At 43.8% G+C, this 20,540-nt stretch overlaps 1 protein-coding gene across 3 annotated transcripts in view; it reads right to left on the bottom strand.

Annotated features, from left to right (window-relative positions):
- The window catches only part of LOC118538868 (uncharacterized), a 43,055-nt gene that overhangs the window by 732 nt on the left and 21,783 nt on the right, over positions 1–20,540 (bottom strand). Inside the window, exons 4-7 of one of the 3 annotated variants that reach the window (XM_078070624.1) lie at positions 3,089–3,199; positions 1,733–1,923; positions 1,075–1,134; positions 6–199 (exon numbers count right to left, since the gene is read on the bottom strand). In XM_078070624.1, coding sequence (XP_077926750.1) covers positions 6–199; positions 1,075–1,134; positions 1,733–1,851 — 373 coding nt within the window. In that variant the 5' untranslated portion in view covers positions 1,852–1,923; positions 3,089–3,199. The other 2 variants (XM_078070625.1, XR_013447055.1) reach the window with 2 other exon arrangements.

Genomic DNA, 20,540 nt, shown 5'->3' with positions numbered 1-20,540 from the left:
CTCACCCCCAGCCTCTGGCTCCGGGGGCTCCAGGGCTTGCAGCTGTGACAGCAGACGCTGGGCACGGCGTTCCAGGTCCGAGCCTGGCATATGGAGGCCCATGTACGTGAGCAGCACGTTCAGGCGGGGAAATTCTGGGGGCTGGAAAAAATCCTGGGGATATTGGTCCAGCCATGTGCCCAGGATGGAGGAGATGGCCCTGGGGACAGACAGGTAGGCAGGGAGTCAGAGGACAAGGCACCCTCCCACACAGATGTCCCAGGGAACCCCTGAATGTCAGAGACCGGGCCTACTCCTTGTCCACCTGTGATCTGGAAGGACTGCCTGACACAGGCCTGGTCACAGAGGACAGGCTGCCAAAAGCCTTTGTGAGGGGGAGCCCTTGATCAATGGTGTGGCCATTTCTGTCCTTGTTGGGGGAGTCCGGGCACACTCCTCAGTCTGTGTCCTTGCCCACTTGCCACTTGGATTCAACTGCATGCGGCCAGGGAGGGGTGGTGTCGGGCCTTGTTCATTGCCCTCACTGCACACATCACTGCTCTGTGAATATCCAGCCAAGGAGGGAGCAAAGGGACTCTGTCTCGTGCCAGGCCTTCCCAGGACCCTCCCAATACCTCCAGCTTTACCTCCTGTGCCTAATGCTGCCTCATTCACTAGGTGCCATGAGTGGGTCTCTTTCCACTGACACTCCTCTCCCACAGGGTGGGGGACGTCTGTCCCTGAGCTCTCACTGGGTCTCCTGAGCACCTGCTGAGCACCCAGTGTCCAGGTTCCACCAGATCGCTGAGTGTGATGGCCCCACACTCCTTGTTCTGGGTCCCGGGATTGGGGTAGAGACAGGGCTGGGAGGGGGCAGGGATGGGCAATGACTCTCTCAGGGGCTGAAGCTGTCCTCCAGCCCCCTCTGCTCTCCCACAGTGCCCACAGCCCACCCACAGCTCCCCTTTTTCCCAGATTCCTAAAACAGGAGTCGCAGATGTGTGGGATGAGGGTCCAGCAGCCCCCCATCTCACAGTCCCCTCGTTGCCCTCATGGGGAGGGAATTCCCTCCCGTAGTAGCCGAAGCTCACTCACATGTTCCGCTGCTCCAGGGCTCCGCCGAGCTCATCAGAAGTAGAGAGAATGCACCCATATCTAGAGGAGGCCAGAGGGGCACCACATGAAATGTCCTGTGGATGCCACCTCTCATCATGTCTAGTGTCACTGTCTGACTAGTCTGGAGCCCTGGGGTGCTGTCTGCTCTGTGCAGGGGTCAGTCAGCTCCTAGGGAAGCACCTGCACTGAGTGGGGCTTCCTGAATGCTTGATGAATGGAAGGGCCCCAACCACCCCATCACAGATACCTGAGTGGGCCTGGGCCCCCTGCTCAGCCCCAGGGATCCCTGCTCTGGTTTCACCCAGGACACGGACCCCAGATGGAGTCTCAAATCTCCCTTTCAAATGGCAAAACAGCCCAGCTGGAGACCATAGTGACAGTGAGGGATGAGGCAGAGGATTCCTCGTGAGGAGCAGGACAATGATAAATGAGCACAACCACAGCCCCTCTAGCAGGCCTTTCTGCAGGCCCAGGCCCCCAGGTGTACTTTCCCTAAAGGACACCACTGAGTCCCTATAATAACTCTGCCCCAGTCAGAGGAGCAAACCGAGGCTCGAGGAAGTTTGGTGACATTCCTGAGACTCACAACCAGGCGGTGGCCAGATCTCACTGGGCTGTGGAGGGGCAGGGTGCTCACGTTGTAAAGAAGAGGTCCAGCACCTCGGGGTGGTGGCAAAAGCTGTGTTCGTGCCCAGGAATGTGGAGATGTAGCTGAGGTCTCTGCCTAGGAAGGCGGGCACCAGGTGTTATTCGCATCTCCAGCAGGTCAGCCCGGTTGGTCCAGAGCACGCGGGTCTCATTCCTCTCTGTGGCTGAGCCATTTTTATCCTGAGGTGAAACGGAGGAGACATGCACTCAGCTCTGTAGCCACCAGGAGGGTTGGGGGTGGGAGCGCAGACCAAATCCCCAAGATCTCAATGACTTATGGCAACAGGTGGGACAGGAGGGCCCATGGTAGAAAAAACAATGAGGTGCCTGGGTGGTTCATTGGGTTAATCCTAAGACTCTTGGTTTTGGCTCAGTCACGATCTCAATGTCTTGAGATCGAGCTCCTCGTAGGGCTCCGTACTTAGGGCAGAGTCTGCTTGAGGATTCTGTCTCTCCTTCTGCTTCTCCCCACTCTCCCCCTGCCTCTCTCTCAAATCAATCAATCAATCAACCAATCAGTAAGTCTTTCAGGAAAAAGAAAAAAGGTCCTTGACATCCATACAAGGAATTGAAGTAGATGATGTCGGAACACGTTTTATGTCAGGTCAGGTTGTTAGCTGAGTATGGACACCACCTCCCCGCATGAACGGCACCGATCCCGTGATCTCTGACAACATACCCCATTCTTGAGATGAGAGCACAGACACGTTTTCTTAGGCGAGAGGGCTCAGGATAGTAGGGCATGTAGGATGTTTAGTGCAGCACTGTGAGTTGGCCACAGAGGGGAGTCCCATCAAAGCCCTGCATCAGTCAAGGCCTCAGTGGCTGTGGTAACTGACTGGCCTTCTGGAATGTTGTACAATGAGGCCCCTGCTCCTGACCCTGTAGGGGCCCCAGGGATGTGGACTTTCACAACCCAAGGGCAAAGCAGGAGACACAGTACCATGAGCCCCATGTCCCTTTGGGGAAAACTCTCCCAACTCACCATGATCATGTGCAAGATTGGAGAAGATGGGGAAGGACTGTCAGGCCAAAGGGGACACCTGGAGGACTAGTTAGGAAAATGCATAGCACAGTGCAAGACGATTCTAGATGAATGGGATGAGACATGGTTTAAGGTGTCTTTTCTGATGTTCCTACAAATACGTGGACAATGACGGTGCATCTGGCCCAGGCAGGGGCAGGGCCCCGAGGGCAAGTTTGGGGAGGAGATGGGGATGCAGATTCAGATGGAGCAGGACTGTGGGAGGGAGCCCAGGGCAGTAGCAGGCTGGCTTCTGGGACCTGAGGCCCTTTTGCTGCATCGGGGCCCTGGGGGGTGGGTCACCCCAGCACCTGCACTCACCCTGAGCCAGCGCTGGACTCTGTTGCCAGTGTGGGGCACCTTCCTGTCCTTCACGGAGGGAGCGCGGAGGCCCTCATCGTTCAGCTCCTGCCCCGTCTCCTGTGGGGAGCTCTGTAGAGACAGTGCCAGGCAGCCAGGCACGAGGCCTCAGAGCCCTGTGCGGCTACCTTCGCTGGGCCTCGGACCCAGGGACTCCATTCCACACACACACCACACCACAGGATGCACAGCCCTCCACCGCGGAGAGAAACGTGACACAGCCTCAGGGCCTTGGATTCACTCTGGCACAGGTGAGAGGCCCTCAGGGATCCTCATCTCCCCCCGCCCCCCACCCACCATGACGTCGGTGTGAACATGAAGGCACCGCCAGGGCATCCGCTGCCCTGCGACGTCCTCCAGCCCAGGGGCCCTCCCCACACATCCCTCCTTCCCGGAAACTCAAGAGGAGGGGATGGGGCTGCCCTGGGGTGGCTCAGGGAGGTGGCTTGGCCTGGCCCGGCCTTCTCTGTATTACCTTATGGCCCCTCCTGCCAAATGCCCTGAGGCAGCGGGGGCGAGCCTTGAACCAATGTCTGCAGCAGGTGAAAAAGCCCTTACCCTGGGGTTTCTGGAAGCCAGAGCCCCGGGAAGTAGGCAAACAACAAGAGAACATCTTTCACGATCGGATGTCTCCAGTCAAGTGACCCTGATACGGGACTACAGTAGAATGTGGGTGCCTGGTCACGGGGGTTCCAAGTTCTGTTGGGGTCTGTGGTCAAGGAAGTGACTTCACTGCCTGGGATCCCCTACCTGAGTCCACTCCTGGATTGACGCCCCCACCAACAGTGCTCTGGGCTGCCGGCTGCTCATCCCCGGTCCGCATGCAAGGCCACATCTGTGCCCAGTGACACCAGCGTACCCCTCACCACAGCCCGCAGGGAAGGTCTGGGTGCAGCCAGGGCCCCAGCTCGGAAACACACCCGGCTTCGGACACAACTCTCCACTCTTACCTGGTCTGACCCTGCCTAAGCCACTGTGCTTGTCAGGGACGGTCTGTGTCTGGTCTGTCCAGTGCACAGTATTCCAGCATGGACTTCCTCCAGACGTCCCAGGCATATGTGGGATGATATCTATGAAACTGGAGGAGTGGTGTCTCATGTAGGAAATACCTCCAACCACATTTTCTTCCTCTTCTCACCTTCTCTGAGTCCGCTACTGGTCAGATTCCACCCCACAGTCCCTACTGGGGTGTGTGTGTGTGTGTGTGTGTGTGTGTGTGTGTGTGCGTGTGTGCGTGTGAGCATGTGGACGCTCACCATGTTGTGCACGTGTGTACACCAGGGCTCACACTCTGGAGACCCAGAAGATGGCAGCCCCTCCGACAGAGGGATGGGCAATAGCTTCCCAAGATCTTAGGCTTCCTAATTTCCAGAGCAAACCCTAAAGAAGGCGGTGGAGCCTTGGCCCTTGAAGGTCAGAATCCACCCTTACCCCTAGAGTCTGCCTGTCCTGTGCTGCGAGCCATTACCTCCTTTCCAATGGGTGTGATGTGGATGGGGGGCCACTCAGTGGGTTGCCAGGACCTGGTTCCTCCTCAGACAAGAACGTGCTGGAATGCCTCCTGTAGGATATCAATGCTCACCCTCACCCCCACACCATCTCCATGTCTGTAGCCACTTACTTCAACACGACCTTTTCCAGAGCCCCCACTGAATGGTTAGGTGCATCCAGGGCCCCAACTTTGAGGACATTCAAAGAGCTGGGTTCGTGCCTGGTCCAGCCTTCTTACCAGTCCTTGATTCTGGGCAAGGCACTGACCCGGCAGGGGTCTCCCCCTTCTCCCCTCAGTGGCTCCCGCCGATCCCCACCTCCTGTGTACACATCCTTGTGTAACCCCCTCCCCTGGAGTGTGATCTGGACGTAGTGATTCACTTCCATTCCACAGAACGTGGCAACATGACCCAAAGCCCCTTCCGAGATTCGGTTATAAAAGCTCCATGCCCTGACCCTGATCCGTGTTCTCGCTCAGATCCCCACACTGGGAAACAAGCCCCTATGTGGAACCATGACACAGGCATGTGCACATGGCCTAGCACCGAGGGCCAACAACAGACAGAAGAACTCAGGCCTTCGAGATGGACTGAATCCCGCCAACACCCCTAAGTGAGCTCGGGTTCTAAGTGAAGCAGGTCCTGCTGAGCACTGCTGGGGTCCTGATCCCCGGAGACTGTGACCCAGTGAGTGTTTGTGGGCAAAGCCACCGAGTGTGGGGAGATGTGGTGTGACCCAGCACTAGGAGCAGGGCACTGAGACTGTCCACCTGCCCCAGGCCCTGCCCCTCCTCCTCTCCCTCTCTGCTCTCCTCCTCAGCTTCCTCCAGCCACCCTGGCCTCCTTTCTGACCTCCACTCTGGCAACATCAGCTTGGGCCTCCACTCCTCTGCAGCGTGGTGCCCTCTGCTGGCTGCATATACTTGGATTTGTGCTGGGGTGTCTCCTTGGCCTGCCTCAGGAAATCTCAATGTCACCTCAGCACGGCCTTGTCAGACCCCTCACCTGCCGGAGCTCGGGACCCAGTTGTCGCCCCTGCTCTCTTCCTATGGAGCAACTGCTCTTTTCATTCACGTTTTTCATTCATGTTTGTCCATCTTCCCTCTAGACCCTGAGCTCCTAGAGGGGGAACCCGGGTGGCTGAGAAGCACCTGCATCATCTGAGTGCAGCGGCTGATGAACAGGCCAGAGGATCCATCCCACCACCGACCAGCTCAATTGTTGGAGCCTAATTGATTTGGGTCCTTTGGAAGTGCTTTTGTTTTCTTTTGTTTTGTGTTTTAAGTAAACTCTGTGTTCAATGTGGGGCTCAAACTCACGACATCAGTAACCACATGCCCTACTAACCGAGGCAGCACGGTGTCACTTTGGTCATTTTTAAAGGTACTAGACTGGGGGAGAAGAGGCAAGATGGCGGAGGAGCAGGGGAGCCCGTTTCAACCAGTCCCTGAATTTAGCTGGATATCTACCAAACCATTCTGAACACCCACGAAATCAGTCTGAGATGTAAGAATATAATCTGGATCTCTACAAACAGAAAAGCCTGTTGCAAGGTAGGACATGTGGAGTCGTGAATCTGCGGGGAGATATTGGAAGATAAACAGAAGCGGGGGAACCTCCACAAGCTGCCTCCTGGAAAGTGATGTAACACCGGAGCGCAAAACCGTAACCCTTAGAAATCTGCTCTAGGGAGCGACATCCCTCTCTGAAAGGGGCTCAGGAAATGAAAAGGCAGAATTCTAGGTGGAACACTGTGGTCCCGGGACAGGAGGAGCCGCAGAGCTAAAGGGGCTTCCTGGCCCGGCCGAGTGCCCGAGCAGTGGAGCCAGGAAGCAGGTCATGGGCAGCGAGCCCAGGAAGGGTCTCTCTGCTCCGATCGCCATAAACCACAAGCCCGGCCAGTGGATAATCGCTATTCTCCCGGGCAGTGTGAAAAAATCTAGAACCTGCGCCGGGGACCAGGCAAAAACTGGCGGAGCGTTAGCGGCGGGGAAAGGGCTTTAGAGCAGCGCCCAGACATGATCCCGGAGCTGCAGGTGGGTGCGCGCACAAGCCCAGGACCGCTCGGGTTTTAGAAGCACAAAGGGCAGGGACAGGCCCCGGGGCCCTGGGCCGACCTCTCGGAGCGGTTTTCAGCGGCGCACACAGAAACGGAGACTGTTTGTCCTGGAAGGTTTAGTGAGGAGAGCAGACTGTGAATTTTCTGCTCTGGGCCAGAGGTTTGGCTGCGGCCATCTTTGCTCCGACCCTCGGGAGAGGCACCGAGAGCCGCCGGGGAGCAAAAGCCACACACACACCTGGTCTCCATGGAGCCCGTCCCCCTGACGGAGGGCGGGGCAACTCCGCGCAGGCGGGGCTGCCCGAGAAACCAGGCGGCAGGCCCCTCCCCCAGAAGCCGGGCTGGAAGAACAAGAGCACAACAAGTCTACGGACCCCATAAGACTGTAAAAGCCCAACACCAGGGGAAAATAGTATATTGAGCTCCAGGCATTGCCTCACGGCTTATTTTTCAGATACAACTCTCTTTTTCTTTTTATTCTTTCGCTTATGCTTCTTCTCTGTTTTTTCTTTTTACCTTTTTCTCATTTCAACTAGATGTTTAATATATCAACTTATATTTCATAGTAGCTTTTTAACTTGTACTTTTTCACACCTATATTTTTTTATAGATATATGCTTTATTGTAGTCCTTTTTTCCCTATTCAATTTTACCTTTATATATAAGTTTTACTTTCCCTGTAATTTTGGAAAGTAGTGTTCTCTAACAGACCAAAATACACCCAGGAACAACTGAAATGCCCTCCTTTTTCCACACTGAGAGATTATAGCCCCCCCTTCCCCTCACCCCTTTTAAAAATTTTTTAAATTTTATACATTTTATTCTTGTGTTTCATTCTGGCTTTGTTTTTTCGGTGGTGGCTTCTGACTGCTCCAGACCTTCCTAGAGTGCACCTTGCTTGGTTCGTGGTTGATATTTTGGACTCTGCTCATTCACTTAACCATCCCTCAACAGAATTATTAGGAGGAGGAACTCTCAACAAAGAAAAGAAACAGACAATGTCATCTGCCACAGAACTAATGGATATAAGCAAAATGTCAGAGATAGAATTCAGGATAGCAATCATGAAGTCAATAGCTAGGCTTGAAAGAAGCACTGGTGACAATATACAATCTCTAAGGACAGAAATGAGATCTAATCAGGCCAAACTTAAAAATGCTATGAATGTGATACAGTCTAAACTGGATACTCTAACAGCCAGGGTAAATGAGGCATAAGAACAAATTAGTGATCTAGAAGACAAGCTGATGGAAAAGAAGGAAGTGGAGGAAAACAGAGATAGGCTTCTGGTAACACATAAGAAAAGGATTGCAGAGATTAATGATGCCATGAAACTTTCCAATGTCAGAATTATTGGGATCCTCGAGGGGGTGGAGAGAGAGAGAGGGCTAAAAGGTATATTTGAGCAAATCATAGCTGAGCACTTCCCTAATCTGGGGAAGAAAACAAGCATTCAAGTCCAAGAGGCAGAGAGGACCTCTCCCAAAATCAATAAAAATAGATGAACACCCCAACATATAATAGTGAAGCTTGCAAATTTTACAGCCAAGGAAACAATCCTGACAATAGCCAGGGAGAGGACGTTCCTTACATATGGAGGGAGGAATATCAGAATAACATTAATCCTGTCCACAGAAACCTGGCAAGCCAGAAAGGGCTGGCAAGACATATTCAGAGTACTAAATGAAAAGAACATGCAGCCAAGAATACTTTATCCAGCAAGGATGTCATTCAGAATGGACAGAGAGATAAAAAGCTTTCAGGACAGGCAGAAACAGAAAGAATATGCAACCACCAAGCCAGCCCTGCAAGAAATATTAAGGGGGGATGCTGTAAATGAAGAAAGACCCCAAGAGTCACATAGATCAGAAAGAAACAGAAAATCTATAGAAACAGGGACTTTAAAGGCAATACAATGGCACTAAATTCATATCTTTCAATAGTCACTCTAAATGTACATGGGCTAAATGCTCCCATCAAAAGAAAAACAGCAGCAGATTGGATAAAAAAGCAGGACCCATCCATATGCTGTCTACAAGAGACTCATTTTGAACCTAAAGACACCTCCAGATTGAAAGTGAGGGGATGGAGAACCATCTACCATGCTAATGGACCTCAAAAGAAAGCTGGGGTAGCAATCCTCATATCAGACAAATTAGATTTTAAACCAAACACCATAATAAGAGAAGTAGAGGGACATTATATCATACTTAAAGGGTCTACCCAACAAGAAGATCTAACAATTGTAAATATCTATGCCACCAACATGGGAGCAGCCAATTATATAAACCAATTAATAACCAAAATAAAGAAACATATTGATAATATATTAATAGTAGGAGACTTCAACACTCCACTTTCAGCAATGAACAGATCATCTAAGCAGAAGATCAACAAAAAAACAAGAGCTTTGAATGACACACTGGACCAGAAGGACCTCATAGATATATACAGAACATTCCACCCTAGAACAACAGAATACTCACTCTTCTCGAGTGCACATGGAAATTTCTCCAGAATAGACCACATACTGGGTCACAAATCAGGTCTCAACCAATACCAATAGATTGAGATTATTCCCTGCATGTTATCAGACCACAATGACTTGAAACTGGAACTCAATCACAAGAAAAAATTTGGAAGGAATTCAAACACTTGGAAGTTAAAGAGCATCCTGCTAAAGAATGATTGTGTCAACCAGGAAATTAAAAAAGAACTTAAACAATTCATGGAAACCAATGAGAATGAAAACACATTGGTCCAAAACCTACGGGATACTGCAAAGGCGGTCCTAAGGGGGAAATACATAGCCATCCAAGCCACTCTCAAAAAAGTAGAAAAATCCCAAATGCACAAGCTAACCTTACACCTAAAGTTGCTGGAGAAAGAACAGCAAATAAAGCCTAAACCAATTAGGAGAAGAGAAATAATGAAGATTAGAGCAGAGATCAAGAAATAGAAATCAGAAAAAACAGTAGAACAGATCAACGAAACTAGAAGCTGGTTCTTTGAAAGAATTAATAAGATCGATAAACCTCTGGTCAGATTTATCCAAAAGAAAAGGGAAAGGACCCAAATCAATAAAATCATGAATGAAAGGGAAGAGATCACAACTAACACCAAGGAAACAGAAACAATTATTAGAAATTATTACCAGCAACTATATGCCAACAATTGAGCAACCTGGAAGTAATAGATGCCTTCCTGGAAGTTTATGAACTACCAAGACTGAAACACAAAGAAATAGACAATCTGACTAGACCAATAATTAGTAATGAAATTGAAGCAGTAATTAAAAACCTCCCAAAAAACAAGAGTCCAGAGCCAGAAGGCTTCCCAGGGGAATTCTACCAAACATTTAAAGAAGAAATCATACCTATTCTACTGAAGCTATCTCAAAAAATAGAAATAGAAGGAAAACTTCCAAACTTGTTCTATGAGGCCAGCATTACCTAGATCCCAAAACCAGACAAAGACCCCATCAAAAAGGAGAATTACAGACCAATATCCCTGATGAACACGGATGCCAAAATACTCAACAAGATCCTAGCTAATAGGATCCAACAGTACATTAAGAGGATTATCTACCATGACCAAGTGACAAGTGGGATTTATTCCTGGGATGCAAGGGTGGTTCAACATTCGGAAATCAATTAACGTGATAGAGCACATTAATAAAAAAAAAAGACAAGAACCATATGATCCTCTCAATTCGACAAAATACAGCATCCTTTCTTGATTAAAACTCTCCACAGTACAGGGATAGAGGGAACATAACTCAATATCATAAAAGCCATCTATGGGGCGCCTGGGTGGCTCAGTTGGTTAAGCGACTGCCTTCGGCTCAGGTCATGATCCTGGAGTCCCTGGATCGAGTCCCGCATCGGGCTCCCTGCTCGGCAGGGAGTCTGCTTCTCCCTCTGACCCTCCCCCTCTCATGTGCTTGCTCTCTCTCATTCTCTCTCTCTCAAATAAATAAATAAAAAATCTTTAAAAAAAAAAAAAAAAAAAAAAGCCATCTATGAAAAACCCATAGCACATATCCTTCTCAATGGGGTAAAACTGAGAGCTTTTCCCTTGAGGTCAGCAACACAACAGGGATGCCCACTCTCACCATTATTGTTCAACATAGTACTAGAAGTCCTAGCCTCAGCAATCAGACAACAACAACAACAAAAAAGAAAGGCATTCAAATTGGCAAAGAAGTCAAACTCTCTCTCTTTGCAGATGATATGATACTTTATGTAGAAAACCCAAAAGACTCCACTCCAAAATTGCTAGAACTCATACAGCAATTCAGCAACATGGCAGGATACAAAATCAATGCACAGAAATCAGTTGCATTTCCATACACTAACAACGACTGAAGAAAAAGAAATTAAGGAATTGATCCCATTTACAATAGCACCAAAAACCATAAGATACCTAGGAATAAACCTAACCAAAGAGGTAAAGGATCTGTACTCTAGAAACAGAACACTGATGAAAGAAATTGAGAAAAACACAAAAAGATGGAAAAACATTCCATTCTCATGGATTGGAAGAATAAACATTGTTAAAATGTCTATGCTGCCCAGAGCAATCTACACATTCAATGCAATCCCTATCAAAATGCCATTGACCTTTTTCACAGAGCTGGAACAAATAATCCTAAAATTTGTATGGAACCAGAAAAGACCCCAAATAACCAGGGGAATGTTGAAAATGAAAACCAAGGGTGGGGTGGGGGGGCATCACAATGCCTGACTTCAAGCTATAAAACAAAGCTGTAAACATCAAGACAGCATGATATTGGCACAAAAACAGACACATAGATCAATGGAACAGAATAGAGACCCCAGAAATGGACCCTCAACTCTATGGTCAACTAATCTTCAACAAAGCAGGAAAGAATATCCAATGGAAAAAAGACAGTCTCTTCAATAAATGGTGCTGGGAAAATTGGACAGCCACATGCAGAAGAAACTGGACCATTCTCTTACACCATACCCAAAGATAAACTCAAAATGGATGAAAGACTTAAATGTGAGACAGGAATCCATCAAAATCCTAGTGGAGAACATAGGCAGTAACCTCTTCAACCTCAGCCTCAGTAACTTCTTTCAAGACACGTCTCTAAAGGCAAGGGAAACAAAAGCAAAAATGAACTATTGGGACTTCATCAAGATAAAAAGTTTCTGCACAGCAAAGGAAACAGTCAACAAAACTAAGAGGCAACCCACGGAATGGGAGAATATATTTGCAAATGACATAACAGATACAGGGCTGGTATCCAAGATGTATAAAGAACTTAAACTCAACACCCAGAAAACAAATAATCCAGTCAAGAAATGGGCAGAAGACATGAACAGACACTTCTCTGTAGAAGACATACAAATGGCTAACAGACACATGAAAAAATGTTCATCATCATTAGCCATCAGGGAAATTCAAATCAAAACCACACTGAGATACCACCTTCCACCAGTCAGAATGGCAAAAATTAGAAGACAGGAAACAACAAATGTCGGCAAGGATGTGGAGAAGGGGGAAGGAACCCTCTTACACTGTTGGTGGGAATGCAAGTTGGTACAGCCACTTTGGAAAACAGGGTGGAGGTGCCTCAAAAAACTAAAAATAGAGCTACCATATGACCCTGCAATTGCACTACTGGGTATTTACCCCAAAGATACAGATGTAATGAAAAGAAGGGGCACCTGCACCCCAATGTTCATAGCAACAATAGCCACAATAGCCAAACTGTGGAAGGAGCCGAGATGTCCTTCAACAGATGAATGGATGAAGAAGATGTGGTTCACATATACAATGAAAATTACACAGCCATCAGAAAAGATGAGTACCTTCCATTTGCATTGACATGGATGGAACTGGAGGGTACTACGCTAAGTGAAATAAATCAATCAGAGAAAGACAATTATCATATGGTTTCACTCATATGTGGAACATAAGGAATAGCGCAGAGGACCATACGGGATGGGAGGGAAAACTGAATGGGAAGAAATCAGAGAGGGAGACAAACCATGAGAGATGCTAGACTCTGGGAAACAAACTGAGGGTTACAGTATGGAGGGGGGTGAGGGGATGGGCATTAAGGAGGACACGTGTTGCGATGAGCACTGGGAGTTATATGCAACTAATGAATCATTGAACACTACATCAAAAACTAATGATGAACTATATGTTGGCTATTGAATTTAAATTAGAAAAGAATTTGATATTATAAAATGGAAACAAAACACACAAATAGACTGGACATTAGGATAAGTTTACAGCAATCATCCATATTGCCAATTTCAATTTCCTGTGTTCGTTAAAACTGTTTCATTCTTCTTACTAATTGGTTTAGTGTCACAAATCTGAATTTATAAAAAACTTGTACCAATAAAATGTCCTTTTTACATATATATAGTTAGCTTGAAGAGTACTATTAACCAGAGTTGGAAGAACACTATATTATATAAATTAATAGGAACACACATGAGATAAGTCTGAGTCTTCAAATATAGTAACTTATAAAAGGGATCTCAACCATTGTTTAATTGCTCTTTACAGAGATTTAAGCCATGTTAAAAAAAAAAAACAACCTACATTTCTCAGTTACGTTCACTATAAGAGCTAGCATCTTGTTTTTTATTTTATTAGTGTGTTTATGTATATACATATATATACATGCACACATGCATGTATATCCATATATATACATGCACACATACACCATTTGAAAGGAGAACAATAGCTTTTATCTAGAGTTAAATACATACTGAAAATAGTGTCAAATTTCCTACTACTTACATTCCCTGAGAGTAATCACAAAGTCAGAATGGGAGTTTTCTGTTTCTGAAGCATCTTTTTGGTGGGGGGTAGGGGTGGGGAAGTAATAGTATAAACACTGAAATGTATCATTTTCAGTTATGAGAACTAATATTTTCTCTATAAACCAGTTACCTTACTTCAAGAAATAAACCATTATATGAAAAGCACAATTATTTTAAGTAAAAAGTTCTGTCAAATGATTGATATAAAAAGGAATTTCAGATTTGAAATAGTAGCAAAAGAAACATATATAAAGCTTTAAGTTACATTAAAAATAACTGATTTAAATATTTCTATGCCTTTGCTTATGAAAATCAACCTGCAGGTATTAAAAGGCAGAAAACCAAGGATTCTAGCCTGATTTCGCCTCTTAATTAGCCATAAATTTGGGCAAATTTCTTACTTTCTCAGATCTCCTTTTCCATGTAAACCAGGGACTAGCCAGAAAATAAAGAATTTCATGATTAAAAGGGCCTTCCTGATAACACAGTCCAGCCCTCTCATTTTAAAAATGTAGAAACAGAGGCCTAGAGATTTTAAGGAACTATCCTAAATTCACACAGGCACAAAACCAAACCTAATGTCCAAATCCAGTATTTATGCCATGAAACTGCTGTAAGTTTAAGAAAGTAGTTATTCTTTATATGTAAGGATGGCTACTGATCCATTTCAACAATAGAATGATGAAAATGAAAGCTCTTATCATCTGGCCCTTTTGGGATCAGTAAACAGGCTGTCCAGATTGCTGGCCAGGTTAAATATAAATCTAAGAGTTTCTCTATGCACTGTGTGCTGTAATAACCAAGTTAATTATTATACAGAAATTATATTATTAGCACTCCTGTTAAACTTTGGGGTTTCACAGAAATATTAAATGTGAAAAGATTCATAGACTCCACTCCACACTCATCAGATCTAACTTTATTTAAAATAACTTCTGAAATTTCTACTGGTTCTTCAAGAATTCTAGTTTTAAAAACTAAGATCAATATCATAATACTATGAAAAATGTCAATGAGTACACTTTTAAAGTAATAGTAAGATATGCAAATTTTCATTCTATAGCCTGTTAAAGCAACACATGCAACTGAGACTATTCTAAGAATATAGATAATATATTTCTACCTGCATCAATTACTATACTTATAGTTTGGATATTCTTTTAAAAAGTCCAAATATTTTTGACTTTGAGACAAATAGCCACTTCTGAGAATGACTAAGCTTACTCTCTCCTAACAAGAGATGCTATCAAAGCCAAGCTGACCAGAAATTCTTACTATTCATGGAGAATGTATAATGAAGACCCCAAAGAAAAGGAAATCTAAGAAAATAAAATTTTGATAGTGTTTCCTCCCTTTGCTTTTCTTTTAGTTGTTATGATCAAAGATACCTGATCATAATTTACATATTTAAAAGTTTACATGAAAATATTTAAAAGCACTTTAATATAGCATCAACCTGCCCAGAAAGAAAGCTTAAAATGCTGTAACAACAAATACAAACAAAATACCACCCCATATCATCACCATTTAAAACTTTAAATGGTAAATTAGGGAGGTATCTAAGTCTATATTTCCAAGTAAAGCAACCTGTTAATTGCTCAGACTGATTACTATCAGTAATGCACTGTCATATCTAACTATCTGCTTCTCACTACATCCCTTAGGGTAGAAATTATTATTCCCATGTTACAGGCTCAGAGAGTATATGGTACCCATCCAAGTCTGCATGCTTTGTAACTGTAAGATTTAGAACAAAACCAGATTTCTGCAGAGGGGGATCAGGAGTAAAAGCATAGTAACAATAAGGGAGGACAGTACTTCCTAAGACAGCTGGTAGACTCAATGAAATGGCTACTTTATGTACTGTAGTTTAGATAAAATGTTTGGAAAGATTCAGGGCAGTTCAATTTTATAGGTTCTAAATACTAGCTCAGAAGGCTAAATTTTATTCAACAAATAGTGAGAAACACCCAGGGATTTAATAGGGTTCAATATGAGAAAAAAAGAAACCTGCAGCAGGAGGAAAATAAAACGTTTATTGAGGTCCCACTAGCACAGTTCCATGCAATTTATAATGTAGTATAAAAAGCTGGAGAGATGAGAGGCAAGGTGAGCAAAAAATAAGTTAATAAACATGGAGGAAAAGAAAAATTAATATTGAATACAAACAGAAACAATGGATCAAATTATATTTTATTTTTTTTAAAGATTTATTTATTAATTTATTTATTTGACAGAGAGAGAGAGAGAGAGATCACAAGTAGGCAGACAGGCAGGCAGAGGGAGAGGGAGAAGCGATGAGGGGCTCGATCTGGGATCGAGTCCCAGGGACGCTGGGATCATGACCTGAGCCAAAGGCAAATGCTTAACCGACTGAACCACCCAGGTGCCCCCAAATTATACTTTAAATGATTAATATAACCACTCTGAAGAAAACTTCTGAATATTTTGACTATATACCATCGGCCTGAGAAAAAAGAAAAAGAAAAAGAAAAAAAAGAATTCCAAAGAAATCTTGGATTCTATTTAATATGTTTGGTTTTTGTAATGGTAGGTGAAGTCTTAATTTTTATTCTGTGTGTATTTTAGGATTCAGCAAATGAGTACATATACTGAAGTTGTTGGGAACTAGGTTCTTAATATGGTAAAACAGAGATGCAATATGGAAAAAGGAAAGGGAAGTAGAAACCTGTGTATCAAATGTGAAGGAAAAGGAACATGATGACTGCATGATTAAAATTATACATAAGGCAACTTCATATTGAAATTGCTTGTTTCCTCCCAGCTCTGGGTGCTGAAAAAGCTTAGAAACAATGATACTCCATCAGCAATGAGCATTAACTGGTGCCAAGATCTTGGTTTCTCATCATCATTTCTCACTAAAAGGCATCAAGATGCTTTCAAGAAATGGTTGCTCCCAGGGAGGGGTAGAAAAAGTACAAGATAAGCCTGGAACATCTGGTAAAGCTATAAAGTAAAAATCCTCAAAGAAATGATTGGGAAAAATCAAAAGGTCACAGGAGCCACTCTAAAGGAACAATTTGAGCAAGTCTGGAACAATTTGAGCATCAATATGAATTACAGTATATATAAGTCATATATACAGTTTATATACTACATATACAAATAAACCATATTTATAAGCCACAAACACACTCTCTCACACATAGAATAAAAATTAATGAGTCTAGTTGATAATAAATAAGTGGAGGAGGTGGGAAAGCTCATTTTTAAAGGAGAATGCCAACTAATTAATGTAAGAAAAATAACAGAGTTAGATAATCACTATTTTACAGCCATTACAGTAGTTACAGGAGAAAGCAAAAACCATCCATGGATACTAGAATTCCTGGGAGGTTTAAAAAGAACTGGGATATTTACAGTTTCCTCACGGATTATTTATTAAATACAAGGAGTAAAAATAGTAACTTTGCAAAGAACACCATCACAACTAAATGATTAAAGTTACCATCACTAATAATGGGGCAAAATGACATCGTGTACCTCCAGGCTGATGTACTGAGGACACAACATCACTTATGCAGGCTCCTGTCTGAAAAAGCAAAACCTGAATCCAATAAAGAGGAAACATTAGGCAAACTCAGATTAAGGGATGGTTTACAAAACAACTGGACTGTACTAATCAAAATTCAGAGTCAACAAATACAAAGAATGTCTGAGAAACTGTCTCAGATTAAAGAATAATGAGATAAAAGAGTTAATTGTAATGGATGAAGCCGTCAGAAGAGAGCTTTCAGTTGCTCCCATCAATATTATCTTACCCACCCCACTTCACTGTGTGTCCTGCCTTCTTTCTTATTACTATGAGTGAACTGTGCATCTCCTCTTTAAGGCTAACCATCCCCTTGCATATTATATCTTGTCCCTCTGACTTGCTTAAGGACATTGCTCTCACAAGTGTCCGTTCTTGCTTCTTGTATCATCAGTATCCCCTCTAGTAACTCATTATCCTAAGTATACAAACATGCTGTAATTTCTATCATTTTAGAAAAAACATTCTCTGGGGGCGCCTGGGTGGCTCAGTCATTAAGTGTCTGCCTTCGGCTCAGGTCGTGATCCCAGGGTTCTGGGATTGAATCCTGCATCTGGCTCCCTGCTCAGCAGGAAGCCTGCTTCTCCCTCTCCCACTCCCCCTGCTTGTGTTCCCTCTCACTGTGTCTCTCCTGTCAAATAAATAAAATCTTTAAAAAAAAAATTCTCCTGACCCCACAGTTCCCTTCAGATATTGTTCTTTTTCTCTGCCCCCTCAAAAGAAAAAAATCCTCAAAAAAGTTGTCCATATTTTCTCATTCTAATTCCTCTCCTCCCGTTCTCTCTTGAATCCATTCCAAAAAGTCTTTTTTCAAACTTCACCTTGTACCACTAAAAATGATCCTGGTCAGGACCACCAGCAACATTTACATTTTAAGATCCAAAAGTTGGGGCACCTGGCTGGCTCAGTTGGTGGAGCATATGACTCTTGATCTTGGGGTTGTGAGTTTAAGTCCCATGTTGGGTGTAGAGATTACTTAAATGAAATCTTAAAAATAAATAAATAAACTCCAAAAGTCATTCTCAGTCCCCTTCTTGGCCAATCAGTATTATTTGGTAGTTAATTGTTCCTCTACTTTGAAACACATCTTTTTCAAGACATACACTGGGTGTTCTTCCTATGTCAGTAGTCATATGGATCTCCTCTTCCTTCTTCATCCTTATTTTTCTGACCTGGAAGGAAGCACCCGAAGGCTCTGTCCCTCTTACCACTTTTCTATCAATACTTACTCTTTTACAATCTAATTCAGTTTCACAACTTCATTTAAATACTACTTAAACACTGATCTCTCCCAAATTTCCATCCCCAGCCCATACCTTTCCCCTCTACTCCAGATCCATATATCCACTTCCTATGCAAATGTTCCACTTATAGGTCTAATAGACATCTCAATTTTATTATGTCCTAAACTGAACTCTTGGTCTTCTCCATCCAAAAAGCACTCCTCCTGCAGTCTCTTCCATCTCAGATGTAAAAGATCCTCACCATCTGCACCACAACCACTATGGTCCAAGTGATCTCTTCTTGCCTAAATAACTGTTAAACCTCCTAACTGGCCTCCCAGTTTCTGTCCCTAATCTCTCTGTAATCTGATCTTAATAAAGCAATTAAAACTTGAAAAATTTACAGTAGATTATTTTATCCCTCTGCACAAACTCTGACAGTGACACCCCATTTATTTCACTTACAAGAAAAGCCAAAGCCCTTATAATGGTACAATGCCCTGCATAATCTGGCCCAAGGTTTTTGTGTGTGTGTATGTATGTATGTGTTTTTAAAGGAGGAGGCAGGCAAAATAATAGAAAACCTGCTACTGATTTTTAAATAGTTTAATTAGCAAACATCTTAGAGTATTACCTATGTATGTGCTACTGTTCTAAAACACTTCACATAAATTAAGTCATTTAATATACATAACTACCTTGTGAGGAATGGATTATTATTACTATATTTTACAGATTAGTAAATGAAAGAACAAGATTAGGGGATGTGCTCAAGGACACACAGCTAGTAGAGATAGAGCCAGAATTCAAACCCCAGAAGTCTGATTCAGAGTCAAAGCTCTTCACAGCATTCTAAACTGCAGAACACGATAAACTCAATGAATGAAAGTGACCTCTTAAAATATGAAAAAAAGGAAGACTACATACTAAAAGGATCAGTATTACTCAGCTCTCATAACTTCTTAGCCAAACATTTTATGAAATTTCATTCAGTTTAAAAAAATATTTGGAAATGTCCATGACTAGTAATTGTTAGGATGAGAAGAGACAGTCAAAATCCAAGATAGCTTTGGGGTATTTAATTCTGGCTGAAAGTTTCAAGAATCTTTATCTTAGGGGGCGCCTGGGTGGCTCAGTTGGTTAAGCGACTGCCTTCAGCTCAGGTCATGATCCTGGAGTCCCGGGATCCAGTCCCGCATCGGGCTCCCTGCTCGGCAGGGAGTCTGCTTCTCCCTCTGACCCTCCTCCCTCTCATGCTCTCTGTCTCTCATTCTCTCTCTCAAATAAATAAATAAAATCTTTAAAAAATAAAAAAAAAATTAAAAAAAAAAGAATCTTTATCTTAGGGCTAAACCACATGTTCCTATAAGGTCTCTTCCTGCATTTGTATATTATGAAATATAATCTCTTATAACAATTCAAAATTGCAGAATAACAAAACCAGGAAACCGTATAAAATAAATTTAATCAAGTAACACAAAAGGTAAATGATCTGGCTGAGAACTAGTAACAGTTGGGTTACTGACTTATTTCAGGCCCAGAGAAATAATTGATTTAAGTCATCTTTATCTAACTCAAAATTAAACTACTAATATCCCTGGTTTTAGCTTATCCTTTACAATTTTCCTGATAACAGGCTAGCCACTTCCCAGCACATCTGCCTCTTACAATTGGTACCTTGTGGAACTCAGTTAGGTATTATCAAAACAAACCAAAGAAAGAAAAGATAATGGTTTTAATCTGAAAGATTGTCCAGGCTGAAATTTCTACAACCTCTTTTACTATAATTAGTAAAACACATTTAGGCCAATAGATCTAGACTTAGAAAGTCCAATAATTCTTTATGTAAGAATAATAATAAGCACAGAAAACAACAAGGCCATTGTTATCACCATCTCTCCTAAATGTAAGATTGTCTTTTTTATGTACATGTAACTATATACCATGCTTCATTTATTTGCTTACCTAGACTTTTTTTTTAATGGAAAGGCACCCAGAAGAGTTTTTCACAGAGAATTCATTTTTGTACTAAAACAACATGGAATGTTCCAGTTTTTTGGCAGAACATTTAGTGTTTTGGGCACCTGAGTGGCTCAGTTGGTTAAGTGACTGCCTTCGGCTCAGGTCATGATCCTGGAGTCCCGGAATCGAGTCCCGCATCGGGCTCCCTGCTCAGCGGGGAGTCTGCTTCTCCCTCTGACCCTCCTACCTCTCATGCTCTCTGTCTCTCATTCTTTCTCTCTCAAATAAAATCTAAAAAAAAAAAAAAGAAC

The sequence above is a fragment of the Halichoerus grypus genome, chromosome 4, assembly GCF_964656455.1.
Source record: "Halichoerus grypus chromosome 4, mHalGry1.hap1.1, whole genome shotgun sequence".
NCBI classification, from domain to species: domain Eukaryota; kingdom Metazoa; phylum Chordata; class Mammalia; order Carnivora; family Phocidae; genus Halichoerus; species Halichoerus grypus.
The sequence above is the reverse complement of the archived record's forward strand: the minus strand, read 5'-3'. Positions and strand labels throughout refer to the sequence as shown.